This window comes from Podarcis tiliguerta, assembly GCF_965153285.1.
Source record: "Podarcis tiliguerta genome assembly, chromosome: 4".
Classification (NCBI taxonomy): Eukaryota; Metazoa; Chordata; class Lepidosauria; order Squamata; family Lacertidae; genus Podarcis; species Podarcis tiliguerta.
Window position 1 is genome coordinate 33,351,785 of NC_139537.1, and position 24,250 is coordinate 33,376,034.

Here is a 24,250-nt window from a genome sequence, read left to right on the forward strand (position 1 = left end):
CAAGACTTTTTAAATTACTTTCTCTGAGGATTCAGTAGCTATAAAAGCATTAGCTAGCATTAGCTTCGCTGTAACAAAAAGGCTGAGAAAACAATGCTTTTTGCTTCCCAGGCCTCCAGTGGCCTTGCCAGCGCGCATACAGCTTATCTTACCCAGGTGCAACTAATCTTGGACATGCTGACGCGCAGGCTTCTCAACCCCCTTTTCCTGGGAAGGACGCCAGGAGTCCCAAGACAGGAGTTTCTGTTCATGCTCAGGGAAACTCATGAGGCAGGGCTCCTGGGTCGGGGGGGGGGCCTGGAGGGAATATATGCTGTGTGCAATGGCTGTAAAAGTTGTACTTGCTTGTGAATTATCACGCAGGTTGCTTCTGCTACCCGGATGGCAGAATAAAAGCTCTTTCTCTGAATTAACCCCTCGGTGTCTGTACTGGCGCCTTCTTCCCTCCCCGGGAGCAATGCTCTTCCCACCCGTGGGCAAGGCCTGAAAGGCTACAATACAAGTCCTCTCCTCAGCTTACCCCTCATAATTCTAGGCATAGCACCAGCCAGGTAGAATAATTTCTATAACAACCAAGAAGCATCATTAAATAAGGATGAAGCACCAATGCCAACCTTTTTTAGCCTCTAAGAGTTGTTCCATGGGTGAAATGAGACAAATATATACTGTAAATATATGACAAATATATACTGTACTGAGTCCATGAGACACAGCAGGGAGGGAATCTAAAACAGCCCGGTCCTAAAACCCACTGCTCCAGCACATAATTGCTTGCCATGGGGCATATCAACAGTCAAACCAGTGCAATCCCAAAGAACGTTTGTTTGTCACCTTTTAGAGCTGGGGTGGGGAACTTGAGCTCCCCCCATCCCACACCAGAAACCTCTTTGAATTCTGTGGTTTTAAATATCAGGACATAATAACAATCATCTGTTCCTTAGCAGGTCTTAAAATTAGGTTAATACAACGTCAGATGAACAGAAACACATGACATATTACACTGTGTCATGTGAATGACAGAATTCAAATGAGGCTGTGCTTTCTTTTTCCCATGACTGTGTTTGTGTACACCTACACACCAAGAACAAAAATAATGGGGAATTAATAATAATAATAATAATAATAATAATAATAATAATAATAATAATAAAAGTAATAATAATAATAATTGTATTTATTTGTTTGTTTGTTTGTTTATACCCTGCTCATCTGGCTGGGTTCCCCCAGCCATTCTGGGCAGCTTCCAACAAAATATAAAAAATACAATAAAACTTCAAACATTAAAAACTTCCCTAAACAGGGCTGCCTTCAGATGTCATCTAAAAGTCAGATAGTTGTTTATTTCCTTGACATCTAATGGGAGGGTGTTCCACAGGGCGGGCACCACTACCGAGAAGGCCCTCTGCCTGGTTCCCTGTAACTTCGCTTCTCGCAGTGAGAGAACCGCCAGAAGGCCTCGGAGCTGGACCTCCAGTATCACAGTAGTGATGGGTGAACTGGTATGCTTGGCAAAACTGCTAGTATCTGCTGTGTTGTGATAAGAGATGGATCAGGGATTTCTTCCATTTCCTTCCTGCGCTGAGAGGCAGCAGTAGAGGTTAGAGTGCTGAAGCCAACATTCTACAGGGACATGATGGCTGGGGATATTGTTGGTCCTTATGATGTCAGCAACCTGAATCCATGATCTATCCAACATAGCAACAATACACTTTCACATCTCTTGACTGTGGCAGCATCACCACCCTCCACTGCTATGCAGTGTTGAAATGTAAAGGGCAAAGTTCCCCTCCACCTTCTGTTGCCACGAGGTTGACCACTGGTAGTTTTGCCTAGCATACAGTCTCACGGCTCACCACTTCATTCGAACTAATGGAAATCAAGGAGGTACCCACAATGAACTCTCTGAGGTGTCCAACCATCAGCCTGATTTTACTAAGAGAGACAAGAAATAGTCTTATAACAATATGTAAGAGAAATAACAGAAAATCTGGAATAATCCTTTAGCAAATAGCAGGACCAGGCATCTGCTTCCACCCATTATGGTCTAATAATTGGTATAAGATTTTCATTGCATTCTATATTATAATATGGAATAATCATTTTTACTGTCACATAAATTGTTACGGGTCTGTCTAAGCAATACATAGAACTTCTGGTTATATTTATGCTTAGACCATGTATATGTGGAAACTCACCTGAAAATCATTTGGATATCCATGTAAATATGCTTGATACTGAGGTTTTAGATGTGCAACAAACTATTAAAAGTTTATAACATTCAAGGTTGTGTGAATCGTTACAAACACAACTTACAAATAACTTGACTATGAATGTATGTCAGTATTAGTTATTGTAATAATCTATCTCCCATGAGTTTAATCTCATGTATGTTCTTATATAAATTAAAAGTCACCTCTTGCCTTGAGAGCAAACAGAGGAGCACTCTCAGTGGATTATTCAATGACATACAGTCATGGTATTCTCCTCTTGGAGATTCATCAAAGTGAGCCAGTAATTTCCCACAAGTATTGCAAGATTTGTTTCTTTGTACTGGCATTCAAACCCAAACTGGTGGAGATTAAACTTCTATGAATATTTTTGTTGTGGTATAGCCAGTTTTATATTTTGCTGGTTTCATTGCTTATTTTTAATACTGATCACCTCAAGATTGGTGAGGTCAGAAACCTAAATCCCCTAAAAATTCAACTTTGAAGACTATGGCTTCCTAGTCAGGCTGTCTTCTGATTAAAGATGCTTGAACAAGCATATCACTTGTAGGCTGCAATTCCACTTCCCTGGAAGTTAAGTCCCAATGACCTCCTCTGAGCAGACAGATACAGGATTCAACTACATTCTACTAGATTAAATCTGCATACATATGCATATGAATAAAAACTCTCTTTCTTTTTCTTTGTTTTTAGATCGTACACACAGTACCATAGCAGGAATCACCTTAGAAAATATACTCACTCCTATGTGAAAGAAAACAGAATTCTTCTAGGAAGGCACTTGCCATCTAGCGTTGATAATTTACAAAAAAATTAAAAACCTACTACCCGATTAATCAGGAGCACTATTTTAATTTTCTTCCTTAACTGATCAATCTAACTGTTTAATTAGCTAAACACTGCTGTCCTACATCATAAGTTTGCAGTACCCAAAATACTCAGCACTGTGGCCTTCAGTTCTGAAGCATCCTCCACTTACCCAAATGCTGGTCCTTCATCATCGATGTAACGCCTTTTTCTTCCCCACTTTGCATTAAATTTGTTATTTTTAGACCTTGATGTCCACTGAAGTTGAGGGTCAGGCGGCAGGGTGTTTGAACAAGGGGGGGGGAGGTGTGAAAAGAGGACAGAAAAAAATTAAGGAAAGCCACTGCCAGCAAGTATTGACAGTAATGGGCTAGATGGACCAATGGTTGGATGCAATATAAAGCAGATTCCCAAACAATTTCATTTATTTCAATTACAGTCTTGAGTCTGTGGTCCTTCTCACCCCTTAGACTTTACCCAAAGGGCGGCACAAGCATTCAGCAAATGAACCCAGTTTCACAGTGGATGGAACTCCTAACTCTCTTATCTCGCTATTATAACAAGTACCGTATTTTTCGCCCCATAGGACGCACTTTTTCCCCTCCAAAAATGAAGGGGAAATGTGTGTGCGTCCTATGGGGCGAATGCAGGCTTTCGCTGAAGCCTGGAGAGCGAGAGGCATCGGTGCGCACCGACCCCTCTTGCTCTCCAGGCTTCAGGAAGCTAGCCGCAAGCCTTGCAAGCCCTGTGGGAGTTCCCACGGGCTCACAAGGCTTGCTGGCAGCAGCCTGCCGCCCGAAGCACGGGGAGCCCTCCGGAGGACTCCCCGTGTTTTGGGCAAGTGTCCGCAAGCCTTGCGCGCCCGACAGGAGGTCCCGCCGAGCGCGCGAGGCTTGGGGCGGCAGCCTGTCGCCCAAAGCACGGGGAGCCCTCTGGAGGACTCCCCGTGCTTTGGGCGAGTGTCGGTAAGCCTTGCGCGCCTGGCGGGAGGTCCCGCCGAGCGCGCGAGGCTTGGGGCGGCAGCCTGTCGCCCAAAGCACGGGGAGCCCTCTGGAGGACTCCCCGTGCTTTGGGCGAGTGTCGGTAAGCCTTGCGCGCCTGGCGGGAGGTCCCGCCGAGCGCGCGAGGCTTGGGGCGGCAGCCTGTCGCCCAAAGCACGGGGAGCCCTCTGGAGGACTCCCCGTGCTTTGGGCGAGTGTCGGTAAGCCTTGCGCGCCTGGCGGGAGGTCCCGCCGAGCGCGCGAGGCTTGGGGCGGCAGCCTGTCGCCCAAAGCACGGGGAGCCCTCTGGAGGACTCCCCATGCTTTGGGCGAGTGTCGGTAAGCCTTGCGCGCCTGGCGGGAGGTCCCGCCGAGCGCGCGAGGCTTGGGGCGGCAGCCTGCCGCCCAAAGCACGGGGAGCCCTCTGGAGGACTCCCCGTGCCTTGGGTGAGTGTCCGCAAGCCTTGCGCACCCGACGGGAGGTCCCGCCGAGCGAGCGAGGCTTGGGGCGGCACCCTGCCGCCGGAAGCACGGGGAGCCCTCCGGAGGGCTCCTCTTGCTTCTGGTGGGTGTCCGCAAGGCTTGGGGCGGCAGCCGCAGCTGGGGGGGAGGAATAATTTTTTTTTATTCATTTCCCCCCCCCCCCAAAAAAAACGAGGTGCGTCCTATGGGCCGGTGCGCCCTATAGGACGAAAAATACGGTAATTCAATCTGCTCCATGTCCCACAAATCTATGGAAATTATGGAAATGGAATGCTATACAGGCAGACACCCCCACCTACACACTTTCAATATATGTGCGACCATGTAAACACAAATTGTTCCAAACCAGGAAGTGACACGGAATCATAATAAAGACATCACTGAAACGTGATGGAATTGCGGCAGGGGTGGAGAGGGGTATTTGCAAGTTTTTTCAATGGGTTCCAATTATGCACGATTTGGCATATTGCATCCCTGAAAACTAGAAATCTGCACGTGTAGCCAAAGGCTGTGATCTCAGACCTTGCATGCGTAGTGCAGGGCGCAGAATGATCTCTTTTAAGGATAGCCTCCCTTCTCCCACCAGGTCTCTGTGCTTAGTGCACCACCATTGAGCAAAAACACTGCGGAAGCTTGGCCAACCTGCCCTTCTCAATAAAGGATTGGAAAACTATGACCCTCCAGATATTGCTGGACTGTTAACTTCCATCACCTCTGACCACTGGTCATACTCTGTAGGGTTGATGGGAGCCCTGCAACTCTTCCCCACCTCTGCTCTAAGTGGAGGCCTCTCCTTATAGCAGTAGGTTCCTTAGTCAAGCCTTCAGTGCACAGATGCTCCCAGCAGAAGCAAAGTCATGCATGTGAGGAGGAGCAGCCTGCTGGATGCGCCATCCATGGGCTGGATGCAGCCAGCAGGCCTCTCCCCATGCCACCCCCTCTCTCAGGCCCCTTTTGTCCTGCTGGTTCCCTCTGATCAGCTGAGCTTGGCAGAGAGGGGGGACAAAAATGCAGGGTGGGGAGGTTTCCCCTGTACAATTTGCCACCACCCCAAGTAGGGAACAGCTCAGCAGCAGGGAAGAAGAAGCCTCCTTTCAGTACATAGCACAGAGACACTCTCTTTCTCCCTGGGCACTTGCTGCCTTATTGTCTGTGTCTGAGTGAGAGAGAAAGCGGTGTGCATGAGATATCTGTCTGTCTGTCTCTCTGCTTCAGACCTGCCCATTTAAATGGATGGGCTTGCTGAGATGCCGTGTCCTTGCAACAAGCACGTGGGGAAGAGAGGACATAAGTGCTTCTTATGAGAGACCCCTCCTCCGTATCTTGCTTTTATTGCACAGAAAACTGCAGTCAAAATGAACAAATGAAAGGTGTTAAATAGTTTCGTCCTTCATTTTTCATAAAGTGTCAGCTCAATGTGTTATTTATCATTTGCAGGCATAAAGTGCTAAACTAGATATTCAAATACAGTGGTACCTCGGGTTACATACGCTTCAGGTTACAGACTCCACTAACCCAGAAATAGTACCTCGGGTTAAGAACTTTGCTTCAGGATGAGAACAGAAATCGCGCGGCAGCAGCGGGAGGCCCCATTAGCTAAAGTGGTGCTTCAGGTTAAGAACAGTTTCAGGTTAAGAATGGACGTCCAGAATGAATTTAGTACTTAACCTGAGGTACCACTGTAGTACACAACATCTTGCGGGATACCACTGTAATTATAGAACATTTAATTTTCAAAACATGAATAATGCTTGCTCTAAAATAGCTCTTCTCAAGCCCTTCTCAGCACTGCAGAAAACAATAAACTTCTGTTTACCTCTTGCAATGTGCGATCCCACGGGTGGGAAAGTCTAGACAGTGGGGACTGAACATGGACATCATCTGACTGTGAGGATTTCTTCTTTGGTATTCGATACTGGAATGAAACATTGCATTTTTTGCAGCAAAAGAATGGAAAAGAAAACAACATTAAACTCCACACACAACCTTCAAGGAAAAAAGAGTTAAGGTACAGAAACTAGTAAATTATGATATTCGCATTTGGAACTCTGGGCACTGAACTTGTGAGACTTCCAGTGAAGATGGCAACAAGTAAGGCTACTTATCTGTGAACTCTGCAGACTGTTCTGGTTTTAGTTTACTTTTATTTTGAATACTGTTAAAGCATGCTCAGCAGCATTTAACAACAACAACAATTAAATTTGTATACCACCCTTCATCCAAAGATCACAGGGCGGTTCACGACATAAAAATATAAAATGAGAACACAAAATACATAATACAACAAAAACCAATAACCCTTCCCCCACAAACACATTTAACAGACCATAGAATGTTAATCAGGCCTACTCACATATTCACCTGGCGCCTAGATGGGTAGAGAAGGCACCAGGCAAGCATTCCACAAACGGGGAGACACTGCAGGAAAGGGCCACTCTTGTATTGCCACCCTCCTCATGGAGGAGACACAAGAAGAAGGGGCTCAGATGACAATCACAAGGTCCAGGTTGGTTCATACAAGAGCCATTTAAGGCTTTTTAAGTCTAAACCAACACTGTGAATTGGGCTGGGAAACTAACTGATAATCAGTGCAGTTGGACCAGGATCAGTGCAATATGTTGACACCATCTTGTCCAGGTGACAAACCTGACCACCAAATTATGCACTAGCTGAAGTTTCCAAACTGTCTTCAGATGCAGCCCCATGTATAATGCAGTAATAGTACAAACATATATCAACGTTACGTATATAAAAGCAATATTCATTAGACATAAGAGTTTTAATTTGCCAAATAGGTCAATCTTACGGTCGTTGTAGTTATGCTCATGTATTTTTCATTTCTAAGAATGTGGCATACATTTGTTTATTTACATGTAAATGTTATTCTGATCCATCCAAATGGTGACATTTTAGAAAGGCTACCAAATATTATGAGGTACACTCCCAAAATAATGGATGCAGATCAAGGACAACTTACTTTCGGCTGACTTGATGATGATTTTTTTCCATGTCCCTCCATAGTTGCTGCTGTACAAGGCAGACAGAAAGTAGCAGTATTGTGAATCATGTTATAATCAGCATTTCCAAAAGTAGCTAATTAAAGTATCATTAGGAGGCAATGCATATTTCCCAGATGTTAAAGGTAGGCACATCCCGGGTGAATAAAAATGTTTCTCTGGTGATTGCTTTCTCCAAAATCTGTGTACAGCTCCAAGGCAACTGCTGATCCCAAGGACTTCAAATCATAAGGAGGCGGCATTAACGACATGCCTATTGTTTTCATTTCTGCTACTGCCAAGGAAATTAACTGATAAAAAGCTGGTCTGTGCCGTTTGGCAAGTTCCAAGTTGATTGGGAAACAGAACATCTACCAATCCAGGAGCCTTTTCTATGCTAAGCGCTACTTTGAAAGAAAAAGGTCTAATTGGTACAGCATCTTCTGCATCACAGATTAAGACTATTAAAACAATTCTGACACAGGCCTTGTACAAATGTAATGGTACAATGGAGAGGAAACTGAAAATGCCCCATGGACTGGCATATTCCTCCCTCTTCTTCCTCTTCCGGGCATGTTCCTTCCTTTCCCCCTTTATTCTGCACCCCTTTCTGCACTAGCGATACTGAACATTATGTGTAAATGAGTCTAAATAGACCCATTGGGTTTAAATTTCTGAGTGGCTTTTGGCAGATTTGACTACAACATCAATAGCCCAGATCAAATAGGTACTGTGTTCTGTCTGGATTTTGAGTCGTGCTCCTCTTCATAATTGGTGCACACTCAGAGAGCCTGTAGTGGTTAAGAGCGTTAAATTCATAATCTGGGGAACCGGGTTCGTGTCTCCGCTCCTCCGCATGCAGCTGCTGGGTGACCTTGGGCTATTCACACTTATCTAAAGTCTCTCAGTCCCATTCACCTCACAGAGTGTTTCTTGTGGGGGAGGAAGGGAAAGGAGATTGTTAGCCGCTTTGAGACTCCTTCAGGTAGTGATAAAGCGGGATATCAAATCCAAACTCTTCTTCAGTGAATCACTAGTAATGTTAGCATATCTCCTTGTGGGTTGACATGTAGTGATCCATAAGGCTTGGTTTGGCAAGAGATGCTGGGAAAGTGGTAGTGTGAGACATTATCTACAGCAGGGTTGGGGAACCTATTTTTTAGCGTGAGAGCCACATTCCCTCCTGGGAAACCTTCAGAGAGGCCAGCGGTAGGCTGACCAGACAGAGCAACAAGTGTAAATGTTATGTCTGTAAAGGAAGCGAGTTCCTACACACATGCACATACCTCTCTGCCTGTCCTTCATCCAGTTAAGCAAGAGGCATTATCAGAGTTCAAGGGCACATCCCAACCAAGCAAAAATATGCAATGTGCAAAGCAGAACCAGCTGGAATGCAGCCTTGGAAGTGTTCTGAAGGCCAGTCAGTGATGCCTGGAAGGAGCCACATTTCACACACACCCACACCCACACCGCCCAAGTTAATGCTAGTTAACTATTAGTGTTGCATTTCTAATTGGGAGAGTAAAAATGATACACCTCCCCCATAACACATACATGTGTGTGAAATAGAGATATTAACCCACCACGACAGCAACAAGAACACAATACAATACAGTGGTACCTCGGGATGCGAACGGGATCCGTTCCAGAGCCTCATTCGCATCCCGAACAGAACATAAGACGCGACAGCGCGTCTGCGGATGTCACGTTTCGCCACTTCTGCACATGCGCGTGATGTCATTTTGACCATCTGCACATGCGCGAGTGGTGAAACCTGGAAGTAACACGCTCCGTTACTTCCAGGTTGCTGCGGAGCGCAACCCGAAAGTGCTCAACCTTAAGAGTGTATTTATCCAGAATTATGACTGTATCAATGAACAATTGGGGGGAAAACAAAAACCAAAAGCTGAATGTCACTGTAAAAAAAGTTGTTCTCTAAAAATCACCTGACAACAAGAGTCTCACTCTTCTTTCAACAAGACTTTTGTAATTAACAGCTAACTGCTTGACATGCCAAAATGCCACAGTCAAACCTTTTCTTGGTCTGGAGACAAAATAATAAGAAAAGCTTCATAGCTAAATCATTGTCTTTTTCTGAACTTGAACCTTGCAAAGAAACATCTGTACATCTAGACTGCATCTTTTGTATTGCCTCAATGTTTACAGTATTTTATCTATTCCTGTTATTATCAATGACTGGGTGAACCGGGGATAACACACCATGCATCTGATGAAATGGCCCGAGCCCCCAAGTGCTGATGGCATAAAAATCCGTTAATTTCCAAGGCAATAAAAGGCTCTCGGTTGTTTTCGCTGCTGCAGCAACAAGGACTCCTTTCTGTAAGACAGGTGGGCAAGGGCTTCGTTGTTGTTTAGGTTTAGGACACTTCGCGATACGCATAATACAACAAACCTGGGGATTTACAACCCCCTGTGTACGTTTAACTAGGACGTGGACGCCAACCGAAAGCAGCCCGGCTTCTTCCGAGCAAGCATGCACAGGGACTGAGACTGCAATCCTAAACGCGTTTACATGGGAGTAAGAAAGACCCACTGGCAAAAGGGCTGAGCCTTCAACCCCCAGCAAAAATCACAGATGATCCCCCCCGCTCGCCTCCGATGGGACAAACATCACATTATTTATGGCGCCTGGCAGTATTTAAAATGCAATCACGACCGCAGGACCAGCATCCCTCAGAAAGGAAGCGGATCCGGGCGTGTTCCGGGGAAAGGAAAACAAACCCGCGGTAGGTCCGGCCCCTTCACCACCCGCCCCTCTCTCCTCTCACCTGGCCGCGGGAACGCCGCGGCACCCCTCCGAGCGCGCTCGGCTTTGTTGATCCGGAGTGGCGCCGGGAGCCGCTTGCTCTGCCCTGCGCACTTCCGGCACAGGCGCCGCCCCGCCGCTTTCTCTTCGGTGGGGTAGCCGAGCCAGGCAGCCACGTGCTGGGCGTTGCGCATCAGCCTTCTCGGCTTTCGGGTCTCTCTCCGCCCCACTTTGCCTCTCCGGGTCTGGCTGAGGAGGCCCTCCCCTCGCATACATCCACGCCCCCCTCCCCGCCATCCCTTCATGGTCTTGTTTCGAAACCACAACGGGAAAACAAAGCTTTAAAAAAAAGTTAACGTGCGGTGGTTGCGTTGGTTCATTTAAACTCTTGAATGAGCTTTGCAGCGCGCTTGCCTGCCTTTTCACACAGTGAGGTGTTGCGCAAGCGAAGGGAGAAAAAGGTTACTGGGTTGCCCCTTGGAAAAAACGGAGTGCAGTATGAGAGATGAAGTGACGCCCTGCAAGATGTTTTTCTGGGCTGGGTTCCAGCCACTTGTTTCCTTTTGCTTGCCCTTTTGTGCTAATTAAGCATAGCTCTTAGCTGCTATCATATTTCCCTTTCATTTTCTCTTCCTAAAGATACACTCTCACCCATTTCAACTACAGTATTATTCATATGACTTGGCTTAAACTTTCTTTCTGCTTGGAGGTGTAGACACAGTTGTGCTCAATCCCAGCAATATTAAAATCTTCACTTCTGTCTCCAGAAACAGCTATCTATATACACACACACACTAATACCTCGGGTTACAGATGCTTCAGGCTGCGTTTCTTCGGGTTATGGACCTGCCGAAACCCGGAAGTACTGGAACGGGTTACTTCCAGGTTTTGGCGGTCGCACATGCACAGAAGCACTAAATCATGTATTGCGCACGTGCAGAAGCGGTGAATCGCAACCCGCGCGTGTGCAGACGCGCCGCTGCGGGTTGCGAACGTGCATCCAGCACGGCTCACATTTGCAACCCAAGCGTCCAAACTTTAATAAAGATCAGGCTTACTAGTTACTTCCGGGTTCCAGCAGTCGCGCATGCACAGAAGCGCTAAATCACACTTTGCGCAAAAGCGCCGAATCGCAACCCATGCGTGCACAGACGCAGCGCAACGGGTTGCAAATGCTGTGGGTTGTGAACATGCCTCCCGCACGGATCGTGTTTGCAACCCGAGCGTCCACTGTAATGCCATTTGCTTCTGTAAACGGAAATGCTTGCTGGAACAGATTGCCTGCTTTTTCATATGTGTCAAATGAAGTTAGTGGAAAGTTTTCAGATACCCTTTGAAGCTCCTCCTTGTTTTTGTATCCTGCAATCCATCAAGTGCTTGAAGTAATTCAGTCGCTGCTTTGTTTCGCCACTAATGGCCTTTTCTTTCTGTGCTCGCCAAAGGAATGTAACAGATAAGGGGCCTGAATTATAAGAAGGTGTGAAGGAGTTTCCCTATGTCTGGTTTTCTCAGGTCTTGATAATAGCCAGGAGTCTCCTGAGAAGGAAGGAGGAGGAGGAGGAGGAAAGATGGGAGGAGGAAAGGCAGGGACAGGGTTTACATTTATCTGGGAGTTCCATAAAATTGGAAACTTGAGTTTGCTGCTTCCTCTTCTGCGTGTGTGTATATGATTTTGGTTCTATCTTTCTGCATGTAATTTTCTTAGTATAAATAAATAAGGGTGCAGTCCTATAATGCTTCTTTGAAAATAACTTCTGTTGAATAGTAGAAATTGCGACGCACAAGTAGATGTTTAGATGTGTATTGTGGGCATATGTAGGTTTACAACCCCCTAGGTATCAAGGTTAGTTTCATACATCACATTCATAAGGAGTAGGCATACAATATTCTACACAGTGCACATTTCAAGTTGTGTGGATTGCATAGGTGTAATGTTGTGTGTGTTTTGGCCATATAGGGCACGTACGGCAGTTTTAACTTGGGAGCAATTTAAGAATTCAGTATGGTGTTTACAGAATTAAAAAACTGGATGAAATGCAAAGAACAAGGAAACCTCAATACAACAAAGATTAGGAAGCACTTTCCCACATTATCAATTTTCATGCCTATCTTTAGCATGTGGTGCACAACTGAGTTTGTAAATTGTTTGCCCTTAAGTTTGGCACCATAGCTATACTTGATTAGGAAACAATAAGCCCTGAACTACAACATCTTAATAGTTGACTCTGTTCGGACAGATCTCTGAAGCAAAATATCCAGAAGTATCTAGAAGCCTTTGCTGTTATTCTCAAGCAACATGAATGTAAGTATGTTCTGTATTTATGGGTGTCTTTGCAGGGGGCATAAGGGGAGAGGAGACTGAGGGAAAAGTGTGCTTCACAGCCAGAAGTCTTGGCACCAATAGCCTTGGCACTTCACTGGATACTGGCAAAAGTCAAGTAGAACTACACTAGAAATATATCCTGGGTTTAAGTTGACCTACTTTTTATCTGTTACTACTGGCTAAAATTACCCAGTTCAGAGAATGCTCTGAAGGTATCTACTAAAGTTTTACACTGAAGTATAGTGGGTTTGGGCCTCACCAGCACTTTAAAACATCTAATAAACCTCTCATCATTCTGTGCTACTTTGAAAATGGAACAGGATACAAATGCAACAAATAGAAATATTTGTCACTTTTTAAGTGATTTAAGTTAAAGTTATTTTTACTGCCGTCCCCACCTGAATAGTGATATTTTAAGATTTTCTACAATATTTTTACAAGAACTTGAATACAGATGTTTAAGAAATATATGGTTTTTTTGTTTATGTCATGATCTGTCTGTTTTATTTGTAGTGGTCACAGATGAATGAAGACTTGAGCTTCAGAAAACTAATAGATGGTTCAGAATGTCCAGAAACTCTCAAATATGACTTTAATAAAAATGGAGAGCTTAGGCATATGGATACCAATGAACCTTTTGTTTATGATTATCAAGATTCAGATAATGCTAATCACCGACATTATCAATTTCTTGGATACTTAATTACGCAGTATGTTTTCGAGCTCCTGGAAAAGACATGCAAACTGCAAAAGATTTACATCCCAACAGATGCTCCAGACAATGAACGTTGCAGTTTTTTTTTCATGAGTGAGAATGCATTAACTAATTGCTCAATTCTAGTCGTCCTCCTTCAAGACAAAGGACCTTTTCGTGCAGGTCAGTGGGGACGAAAAGTCATCGTTCATGAAGGTCTCCAACACGGATCTCAAATACCATTCATCATAAAGGCTCTGCAGTGTTCTTGGGGAGTGATTGTTTTAAATCCCAATGATAACTTCATTGAACTGAAGACAGAACAAGAATGCTTAAGCCTGTCTGAGAAAAAAGACTCCACATGTCCGCTACAGTTACCCTTGGCAGTCCCAAAGAGAGAGAGCAGTAGTCCTGAAGAGCATACAAGTTACGTTTGGGACCATTTCATTTCAAAGAGCAAAGCGGAAAAGGTGGCTTTCATTGCCCATGGCTATGGAGGTTTGGTTTTCATCGACCTCCTCATGCAGAGAACTTCAGAGGTAATGAACAAAGTAGGTGCAGTTGCACTTATTGACTCCACACATCACACACCGCACCAGACACAAGGCATTTCCCAGGTGCAGGCCTGGATATGGAAACATTGCCGGGAGTGGGTATCACACAGTGAACCTTTAGATAAGTCAATAGGCTTTATGGTGAAAGTGGATTGCCCTACAGTCTCCACAGGAACTGAAAATTATAGCCTGGCTCCTTCCTCTAGTCTACAGTCCATTTTCAATTATCTTAAGAGTGCACTGAAAGTCTTTACTAAACAACCATTCAATCGTTCACCTATTCTAACAAGGAGCAAATCAATGAAAACAAGTTAAGCATCTGTTATTCATACCCATTTTTTCTTCTAATAGAAGTTTTGTATTAGCTTTAATGATTAAGCTTAACATTGAGGTAAAAGTACTTTATCTAAATATGAAGCATACCATTACCAGTCTAATATTTGTTGTCCCATTTCCATTTCTGAAACTTTATGTGAATGTAAATGTAACAACTGTTCCTTGTTTCTGGAAAAACTTCCTTCCTTCCTTTGAAAAGTCTGGGGTTTAATCTGAATAAATCACTGGATACATTGCAATTTTGAGTGGAAACTTCAGTGCATAGCAAAAAGAATGAGAAAACTTTGCTTGAAAGATGGGTTTAACCCTTCATCCTTCCTACTGTATCATCATACTTTGACATAATACAGTTGAGTTTAGTTCTTAATATCATAAAATATTTATTTTTTAAATAAACCAATTTTAACATTTAAACTCCCACCCCCCATCCTTTTCCAAAAGAGAATTTCCCATTTTGGGTTGTGAAACTAGAAATACCTTATATTTCTGAAGATGTAGTGTTCAGCTGATGGCTGGGAAGTTAGAACAGATATTGGGAGTAGTTATAACATTTCAGAATAAAAACCCAGTCATTACTTTTACCTTTTCTTCAGGATGCTTCTACAGGACATGGCAGCTCTAGAATGATTCTTGTTAATTATATCCTTATATAGCCCGAAAGCATTTATTTAGAACCAGAACATATTATTCTACTGCAGCTTCTTTGACATATTAGAATTAAATAAGTTGCAGCCTAACCAATTCCAGTCAATTCCATTGAAAAATGAATTAATGAATGTCTGTCTCTGAGGCTGACCAATATGATCCTGTGTACAAAAGACCAGTCTTGGCTCCTTTCTTCCATTCGATTTCAAAATGCAATTGGCATATGTTTGCAGAAGACGTGGAATCATCAGCTTTAAGCAGTTCATATTCCACCTGTCCCTCCTCTCCCAGTGGGGCATTAAATGCCTTGATACAGAAGGTCATACTTGGGAATATTCTTTGGATCAATCGGGCTTCGTACGATTAGTTTTCCACGCATTGCTCCACGGTAAATCACCTCAATCAAATCGATGAAGTCTTGTTTTGTTTTGAAACTGCCCACAAATTTAGTGTGATCTGGAGATCTAAGTAGGAAAGCAAAAGGGAACAAAGTAAATGAAAGCTAGAACAACAACATACAAGCTTAAATTCTGAAATAGTCATAGCTCCCAACTCTGAACCCTAAAAAAACTCAAGCCACAAATCTTCTAGTCTTTAAAGCAGGGATGAGAAACCTCTGGCTTAGGGGCCAAATGTAGCTTTTTGAGACTCTACCTCAGGCTTTGAGACTCTTCTTCAAGTACCTTGGCCAGGCTGGAACATGTTCTTAACTGTGATGTTGCTTTTTGCTTACCTGGATGGAGAGATGCAAGCCACTTAACAGCAGGCTGGGGAACCCTATGGGCCCACTCCCATGGGCCAATTTTGACAGGTGGGCTGGATAGTTTTGCATGAAACAGCCCGGCTGACCAAATAAGGCCTGGTGGGCCAGAGGCTCCCTACCCCTGGCTTAGAGGCTTTGATGATTAAGAGGTATATATATCCTGTTAAATGTGGTATACAGTGGTACCTCGGGTTAAGAACTTAATTCGTTTTGGAGGTCTGTTCTTAACCTGAAACTGTTCTTAACCTGAGGTACCACTTTAGCTAATGGGGCCTCCTGCTGCCGCTGCGCCACGATTTCTGTTCTCATCCTGAAGCAAAGTTCTTAACCCAAGGTACTATTTCTGGGTTAGCAGAGTCTGTAACCTGAAGCGTATGTAACCCAAGGTACCACTGCAGAAACCTTTGGTTTTTGTGTGGTTGAAATGTAGCTTATTACACAAACGTAAGAGCTGCATCCTTCACTTCCACTTTTGCTTGTCCCTTCCCACGAGGTTGTCCAGGACAAACTGCAACCTTTCTGCTAAACAAAGTTCTCAGCTCCTGCTTTAAAGTGACAGAATGCATACATGAACCTTGCTGGATCAGATCAAAGATCAACGTAGTCCAGCATTCTGTTTTCCAGAGAGATGGTTCCAGGAAGCCCACAAGGAATTCAAGACAGCAGCTTCAAGGGCAGCTTCCTCTGAACATGGATGTTTTATCCAGCTGCAATTGTTTTCTCCTTGAACTTTGTCTCATCCCCCTTTAAAGCAACCTGAGCCTGTGGCTGTTACGTTCGCTGTGGCTCCTGCGGGTTGTATCCATTGTTAAAACAATATTCACACCAAACCCATTAATGGACATGAATAATTTAGGTCCATTGATTTCAATGAGTCTACTCTGAGTAAAATATAGTTGGATACATTTGGAATTAAGGAGCAAATCCTTTGCAACTCTAGATTTGATATGACTTCTGTGCACAGAAAGTCTTTACAGAGGGTGGTGATATCATGGGCTGTCCCCTGAGCCTGCTAGATGACATCGCAAGGGACCAATGCCTCAGGAGAGCGAGAAAAATTCTCAGGGACGATTCACACCCTGGCCAGCACCTCTTTAATCTTCTACCCTTGGGCAGGAGATATAGAAATATAATCAGTCGTACCAACAGGCTAAAAAGCAGTTTCTATCCGTGGGCTGTTAGGCTGCTGAACGGAAAATAATATAGTGCAACAAACTTTCGGGGTTGGTGTGTTGTGCGACAAGCACACAGAGTGCAATGAGATTGAGTGTTTTGGCGGGGGGAGGCTCGGTTAATTTCATTTTACATAGGTTGTACATTGACAATAAAGGTATTATTATGATTATGATTGGTTTTACCTCTCAGAATAGACACCTCTCAATGTCTTGTTGCCTCCAATATTAACAAATAGGTTCTAGAGACAAGATACCAAATTTGATTTTTATCCCATCTGGCTATATACGCACACATGTATGTCCATTTGTTTACATACGAATGCTCTGTGCTCCAGTGTGAAAGAAAACTAAGAATTAAAAGATGTTAGGCCTTTATTAGAGCCAGTGTGGTGTAGTGGTTAAGAGCGGTAGTCTCGTAATCTGGGGAACCGGGTTCGCGTCTCCGCTCCTCCACATGCAGCTGCTGGGTGACCTTGGGCCAGTCACACTGCTTTGAAGTCTCTCAGCCCCAGTCACCTCACAGAGTGTTTGTTATGGGGGAGGAAGGGAAAGGAGAATGTTAGCCGCTTTGAGACTCCTTAAAGGGAGTGAAAGGCGGGATATCAAATCCAAACTCCTCCTCCTCTTCTTCTTCTTCTATTATTGAGATCCTGATTCGTAGTAATAGGAATTTCCATAGTACACTTGATACATGCATTTAAAAATCTATGTTGCAATTAAGCAGCCACTCTCCTTAGTGTTAAATAACTACCTATATTGTTAAAAGATTTCTGTACCACTTTTCATTTACAAAAAAAATACCAATTATGTCCACAGTAATAAAACAAAACAATAGTCAGTAAAATATTTATCAATAAAATCAATTAATGACCAAGGACCTTGGAAGCCAGTATTAATAATATTAAGGGTTAGGGAAAGGCTATAGATGTTTAAAATTACCGGGGGGAAGTAGTGTCTTGTGGCACCCACACTAATTTCTACAGAAATGTAGAAGGATGGAGTAAAAATCAGAATATAAAATGAACATCATATTATGATAAATCTGACAATAATATTTATTAGGTCTTTTGTGCATTGTTGATGCTTGCTAACATCACAAATGGTCACAAACAAATATCATACCAAGAATAGCTTGTACTTTGGTTACATGCAAACCAACTTACCCATAATCCACTTTCATATGCTGCCCGTTGAAAAAGAAGACAGTTGATGGAATATAGCTGATGTCAAAATATTGGGTGTACACTGGCACTATGTTTACATCCACCAAGAAAATTGCAGCCATTTTACTTAAGTCATGAGATGTTTTTGCAAGCTGTAGAGAAAAGGTTATAAAAAGTTATACTGCCCAATATGATAGGGCAAGAAATAGTCTTGAATTAAATTTAACACATTTTGAGAACAGATTGATAATTGAAGCACCAGTGCATGTGGGTTGTTTTTTTTTTGCGGGGGTGTGAGTGGGTGGGAATGACATGAAGGAATAACTAAGGTCAGTTTACTTCTGGGGCCAACGCCAGCACAACTTTGCACTGTCAAAATATCAGTAGGGCTGAAGTGTTGGTAATCTGGGTTAGGACCAAGAAAACAACACCATCTCTTACCATACAGTTCTATGTAAAGTAAATGTTTTAAAGGGGAAAGTAAAATAAACCAGTAAAAATGAAATTTAAGAGTCTTCCAGAGTGGCTGATATTTTTACCCCCAGTCTCCTTTTCCCTCCCCTGCCCTCCTGAGTTCCCTTTCTACATTTTTATAGTTAAGCCTCTGCATGGGACCCCTTCTTTGTAAAGCACAACGTACGCAGATGCTGCTTTATTAATAAAACTTTTATTATTAAATTACTTCTTATTAACACGGAATACTTTCATATGAATTCTGGCAGTAAAATGTCCTCTTTTGTTTTGTTCACAGCGGTGTGTGTGTGGGGGGGAACTGTGTCTGACTTGGTTGCCCCAGACAACAAACTCCTACTGGGAGTGCGGGGGGAAAAATGCGATTGCAAGGAACAAAATTCGCCTGCTCACAATATCGTCCAGCTGCATGCAGACGAGATCTTCATCTCTGCCAAAGCGAAGGACCAGGACTTTCTCGGCCACGCTCTTGATTGCCTCATCCACCTCCTTTTTGCTCCCGAGCTTGGGAAGCAAGAAGCTCATGGCGACTGAGAGAGGTGGGAGGCTCAGACAAGCTGCTGCAGCGCGGCCACAGACCCATGCGGAGCGCATGCGCACAAGCTTCTTTCGCGCAGAAAGAGGGCAGTCGCGAAGCTCTTCTTGCAGCTCCCCGTGATTGGCTCGGAAACTGGCCAACCAGTGGCAACGATTGCTCAGCTCCTTCCGAAATAGATGAATGGCCTAGTGACGTTAGCGGAACTATTCAAGGGGGGGGGAGGGAGCATCCGCATACCCACTTCCGGCGGGAAGGTGATTGGAGCCGGACCGGGCATGTGCGGAGGAGTGGAGCGCGCGGAGCTTCAGTTTGAGGTGATTGTTTAGGATGCCGCCTAAAATATTTTCCGAGCGGGTGTAATGCTGGGATAGCAGAATGTGAACGGCATTACGAACCTTCAAATATATAGAGTTGCCTTGGCGCACGCTGGATTTCTGGGTGTACCTACTCAAAAGTAAGTACCCTGGATTCCAGCTAAGAGTTACTCCTAGGTAAGCCTGTATGCCAGGCATGGCTAAACGTGGCCCTCCAGATGTTTGGGGACTACAATTCCCATCATCCCTGACCACTGGTCCTGCTAGCAAGGGATGATGGGAGTTGTAGTCCGAAAACATCTGGAGGGCCAAGTTTGGCCATGCCTGCTGTATCCTATAGGTTTGTAGCCTCCATCTGGTTGAAACTAATGGGCTTAAGTGCACTTAGCTGTCTTTTACTGTGGCTGCTGTGAGGAAGACACTTGAACGAATGTGTGTGGAGCTGGAAGATGGGTGTTAAAAGTGCACAAGGCAGTGAATGTTGATTCCGTAGAGCAGCCTTTCTCAATCTGTGGGTCCTCAGATGTTGTTGATCTACAACTCCCACCACCCCTAGCTAGCAAGGCCACAGCTCAGGGATGATGCTAGTTGTAGTCTAACAACATCTGGGGACCCACAGGTTGAGAACCGCTGCCATGGAGAAACAGATAGCTCCCTCTTTTTCCTGCTTCTCCTTTTATAAAAAAGGCAACTGATTTCCTTGTCTGGAGTTAAAAGATCATAGGAAGCTGCTTTATACCAAGGTAGATCAGCGGTCCATCTGTTTTAGAATTTTCTGCAGCTCCCTTAGGGTTTCAAACAGGAAAGCCTACCTGGAGATTGAATCTGGGACAGTCTGCACAGTGCTCCACAACTGAACTATGGCTCTTCCGTTTCTCTTCCCCAGTGGTGTAGATGGCGAAAGGGAGGTGTCCTGATAAAGGACAACACAGGGGTGAGAAGACTGACCTGGGGGGGAAAAACCCTTAAAAGAGTTATCTGAAGTCTTCAAAAAAGTTCTATATGACATGTAGCTTTTGTGCAGCTTAGAGAACAATTCCATATGATGTTGTAGCTGATCATTGGTGGAGGAAAGTTGTCAAACTTCTTATTTCTTAAAGCACTTTAACTATGTGGAAACCAGTTTTAATATTCTCAAACCTATGATTTCTTCCAGAACCTGTGGGCTTCAAAGCATAGTAGCAAGTAACTGCATACTTGACAAAAGGAAAGGTAACTTAATATTTCTATAAAACCAATCTTCTTATTTCCTAGATATTTCTGGCCCGAGGCCCAATTGCTCCTAGTCCTCTTTTTAGGAATGCAAATTGTGTTTATTGAATTTGGCCACCAGCAATAAAATTAGTTATATATAAAGTTATTTTGAATCAAGGTGGTAATACAGATGGAGCTCATTTGAAAGCTTTACTGAAATTAGTGGCGCCCATGTACTGTAATTAAAGATGGGCATATCAAAAGGTTTTCTGGTCACAGAAAATTTCTGTGAGATTTCCACATGAGGTCATTTACAAGTCTTGTACATGCTGTTTCCACATTAATATTAATATTTTTAAAAATGCATTTTGAATGTATTTTCTCATATGAATTTCTAAACATTTTATTTCAAAATATTGAACTATTAAATGTCTGATGTAAAGTGCATAACCTATTTTCCCCAGTTAGGAAGACTTTTGCATTATGCTTTGAAATTGGATAATGACTTTGTTGCTGATGTAAGCGAAGGACCTATGAGGGTGAAAGGAGAAAAGGCTGATAATTCTATTGGTTCTTCAGTGTTATTTGTTGTTAAAATATCAATGCATGGAGCTATGATAGAGGGCAGGGTTATTGAACTGAGGAACTCTGATGCTCCTCCTTAAATCCATACACTGAGTTTTCCAATAAGTTCTGCATATGACACAAACTTATCCCTCCCTTTGAAGCATCCCACAGCTTTGTCCCACCCCAGCTCTTCCTTTTATGTCCAGCCTTTTATTTCTCAGTATCTATCACATTCATTTCTCCAACTGGCATTTTCAGTTGCCTAAAGTCTCTTAATTTTCACAGTACAATCCTATTCATCAGGCCTCGGGAGCTTGTTTTAGTTTTAGGGTTGCATTCCCTTATGAGGAGACTTCCAGGGGCTGTATGCAAATGGAGGGCAGAGTCAGGGGCAAAAGAGGGTGGAGCAGTGGATTGTAGCCACCCGAAAACCAGCCATTTCTACAATACCCCTCCTCCTCTTCTAGGAAGTAAATGACATTATTACAGTTCAGCGACACATTCCAGGTACACTCAAGCAGGGCATGAAGGAGGGCTAGTGAGGGGGTGTGGCATTGCATAGGAAGGGTCCTGTCGGTCAGAAGAAACACTCAGAAGCCTGCCTTTTGGCCATGGTTCCCCCACTCCTCATTTAAATCTTTACCCTGAAGAAAGTCCCATTGAGTTTACTTCTAGGTAAAGAGGTACAGAATGGCACCTTTAGACAGCTTCATCAATTCTCCCTTGCTCTATTACGAGACTAGAATGCATGTTTTTACTGACATACAAAGTGAGCAGTATACATATTAATGGTATTTTAAGATAGTTAAGATTAGGAGCAGCTTCAGCTTGCTAATACTGAATTACCTTCTGTTTTCTCTGTATAATTGCAGATAACAGCCGAACATCACATTTCCAATTACAAACTTCTAAAATATGCATCTATTTAATATTATTAGAAGATCTGTCTTCCAGTTAGCAGCATCAGATGGGACAAAAAGGAGATTATTTTTAATAATGCCCAGCAGAGTCATAACTTGTAGAACTTTGGTTTTGTCGGCTTGGTTAAACAAGGACTCCTCCCCGAGTGCTACTGAGAAACTAGATTTGGATGGATGGAAACATGTAATGCGGTCTGCGCAGCAAGAAGAAGCCACTGAAAGAACATCACAGAGTGAAGAAGATTCTCCTTTAGCGGTTACTAGGGAACTTATTGAGATGTGGAGACTATCGGGCAGACTTGTTCCAGAAAATATTAGCGAAGAAGATTTCAAGACTTTAAATGAATGTCCCACCAAGAGTTCCATAAGGAAGTACTTAAAATTCTTGGCTATAAAAGAAAGCAGGAAGAAAGCTGACAGAGAAAAGAAAGAAAAACGAAACGAAGCAAAGAAGGAACGAATGCTAAACACTCAGGAAAATGCTCGTGGTGAGCTACAAAATACATTTCTCCCTAAGTTTTGGACTAGGTCACAGGATGCCGTGTACAACTGGAGAGCAGCCCAGTCTATGATCTTTGGTCAGCCTCTGGTGTATGATATGAACTATGAAAATTATATGTCACGCAGAGAAATGGAGAATACAGTGAAACAGCTGATGGAATGTGAAGGGGCGAATCGTAGAGCTTTGGACCCATTTCACTTGCATTATTGTAATCTCAAAGCAGCTGGTCCGTATCACAAAGAATTTGTCAAACGTTACGGAGAAGCATGGGACAAGTTGTTTGTGACTGTGACAGAAAAGTCTTATGTTGAAGTCTTTCCAAAAGATCAACTTGTCTACTTAACTGCTGATTCTCCCAATGTGATGAAAACATTTGAGCATGATAAGATCTATATAATTGGATCAATAGTTGATAAATCAATGAAGACTGGACTCTCCCTTGCTAATGCAAAACGGCTTGGCTTGGCAACAGCACGCCTTCCTTTGGATAGGTGCTTGCAATGGGCGGAGGGTGCCAAAAATCTCACTCTGGATCAAATGATGCGCATCTTATTAACACTGAAAGATACTGGGAATTGGAAGGAAGCTCTGCAGTTTGTTCCGCAAAGAAAACACGAAGGCTTTGTGGATACGTCTTCCTGGTCAAAGCAGCAAATTGACACATGGAAGAAAACACAGTTGCATGAAAAAATGGCTGGTCAAAGAAAGGCACACAAGCAGTTTGCACAAAATTTCTCCAGGCGGCAAACACAGAAAAACTGGTGGGAAGATGTGTCTTAATAGCATGTTAGCCACCCAGTGTTTGACTGATTGTAATTTTGAATTAAATCAATATTTTAACTGCTTAAACTTTTCTCTAGCTCTTGAGTTGCATGGGTGTCAGCCAAAGTGACACAAGAACATGCTTTTCTACAGAAATGAATGTGACATATTTATTGCCTGTTATTCAATATTCAGTGATAAGTTCCAGAAGTTATTCAAGAGTCCAATAATATCAAAATTTGGCAGTGCATGTTGTAACCTTCACTACTCTATTCTAGTAAGGATATTGGCTTTCAAGCTGTGGATGCCAGATGAACTTCCCTCACAATACTTAACTATAAGATGAGGTCATGAAAGTTTATATCATTCACAAGCACCCTTGGCTTCAAAAGATCCACAGACACTTATGTCCAGGGTGTCAGTAGCCCATACTTGGTAAAGCAGAATAGATTTCTTCAGCTCCCACTGGCTAGAGTTAGAGCTGAAGCAACTGAGAGTTCAGCAGCATGCTAGGGCAGCACAATGAATTTTATCTGCTTTATAAAGTTGTTGGACAAGAAGGAATCTACATTTTCTGGTAAATTGCAAATATGGCCATTGTATTCAGGTATTACGTAGATGTATGTAAATACGAGCTTAGCTGTGGTAGTATTGAAAAATAAATGGAAATTTATTTGATTTATGTTAGTTATGTGGCTTTTTTTTACAAGGAAAAAGCTAGATATTGAATGTTGATAACAAATTAGATCCATCATCATTATTGTGGCTTATGTGGTGCTTTTTGGCCCAAGGGCTAGATGCTTTGGACTTTTATCCATCCGGAATGCGCTGCCAATTTCACTGGATGGCCTCGAGCTCTTGAGTCAAGGAGGCTCCTCCGCTCCCCCGCCCTAATTCCGCTCAGTCGGTAGAGCATGAGACTCTTTAACCTCAGGGCTTGAGCCCCGCAGAGGGCAAAAAAAGATTCCTGCATTGCAGGGGATTGGACTAGATGACCCTCGTGTTCCCTCCCAACGACGATTCTCTGAAAATGACAGCGCTCCTCAGCCCTGAACGATCGGGGGTGGC

At 43.5% G+C, this 24,250-nt stretch overlaps 4 protein-coding genes across 14 annotated transcripts in view; 2 read left to right on the top strand and 2 right to left on the bottom strand.

Annotated features, from left to right (window-relative positions):
• The window catches only part of SENP7 (SUMO specific peptidase 7), a 38,418-nt gene extending 27,804 nt beyond the window's left edge, over window positions 1-10,614 (bottom strand). The window contains exons 1-5 of one of the 7 annotated variants that reach the window (XM_083438282.1): window positions 10,284-10,384; window positions 9,669-9,832; window positions 7,476-7,525; window positions 6,315-6,413; window positions 3,208-3,293 (exon numbers count right to left, since the gene is read on the bottom strand). In XM_083438282.1, the coding sequence (XP_083294408.1) occupies window positions 3,208-3,293; window positions 6,315-6,413; window positions 7,476-7,525; window positions 9,669-9,759 (326 nt within the window). In that variant the 5' untranslated portion in view covers window positions 9,760-9,832; window positions 10,284-10,384. Of the gene's footprint in view, window positions 1-3,207; window positions 3,294-6,314; window positions 6,414-7,475; window positions 7,526-9,668; window positions 9,833-10,283 lie in introns of all 7 variants that reach the window. The other 6 variants (XM_083438286.1, XR_014510570.1, XM_083438281.1 and 3 more) reach the window with 6 other exon arrangements.
• LOC310676490 (putative protein ARB2BP) lies at window positions 1,226-14,147 on the top strand (the record flags this gene model as incomplete). 4 transcript variants are annotated; one of them, XM_083438458.1, is made up of 4 exons in its annotated part: window positions 1,226-1,966; window positions 6,442-6,589; window positions 12,499-12,563; window positions 13,098-14,147. In XM_083438458.1, exons 3-4 carry the CDS (start codon window positions 12,558-12,560, stop codon window positions 14,145-14,147), a joined length of 1,056 nt encoding a protein of 351 aa, XP_083294584.1. In that variant the 5' UTR covers window positions 1,226-1,966; window positions 6,442-6,589; window positions 12,499-12,557. The 4 variants fall into 4 exon arrangements, with proteins under 4 accessions (XP_083294584.1, XP_083294585.1, XP_083294586.1 ...); XM_083438459.1 differs by having other exon boundaries at window positions 6,442-6,506; XM_083438460.1 differs by lacking the exons at window positions 1,226-1,966; window positions 6,442-6,589 and adding an exon at window positions 9,852-10,241.
• TXNL4B (thioredoxin like 4B) lies at window positions 13,152-18,996 on the bottom strand. The gene is made up of 3 exons (XM_083438523.1): window positions 18,779-18,996; window positions 17,915-18,066; window positions 13,152-15,277 (listed from the first exon to the last, which is right to left on the bottom strand). The coding sequence occupies exons 1-3, from the start codon at window positions 18,977-18,979 to the stop codon at window positions 15,112-15,114; spliced, it is 519 nt and encodes a 172-aa protein (XP_083294649.1). The 5' UTR covers window positions 18,980-18,996; the 3' UTR covers window positions 13,152-15,111.
• Window positions 18,997-19,139: 143 nt separating this feature from the next.
• Window positions 19,140-23,860, top strand: TRMT10C (tRNA methyltransferase 10C, mitochondrial RNase P subunit). 2 transcript variants are annotated; one of them, XM_083438449.1, is made up of 3 exons: window positions 19,140-19,237; window positions 20,394-20,449; window positions 21,871-23,860. In XM_083438449.1, the coding sequence occupies exon 3, from the start codon at window positions 21,914-21,916 to the stop codon at window positions 23,198-23,200; it is 1,287 nt and encodes a 428-aa protein (XP_083294575.1). In that variant the 5' UTR covers window positions 19,140-19,237; window positions 20,394-20,449; window positions 21,871-21,913; the 3' UTR covers window positions 23,201-23,860. The 2 variants fall into 2 exon arrangements, with proteins under 2 accessions (XP_083294575.1, XP_083294576.1); XM_083438450.1 differs by having other exon boundaries at window positions 19,210-19,377.
• Window positions 23,861-24,250: the final 390 nt, after the last annotated feature.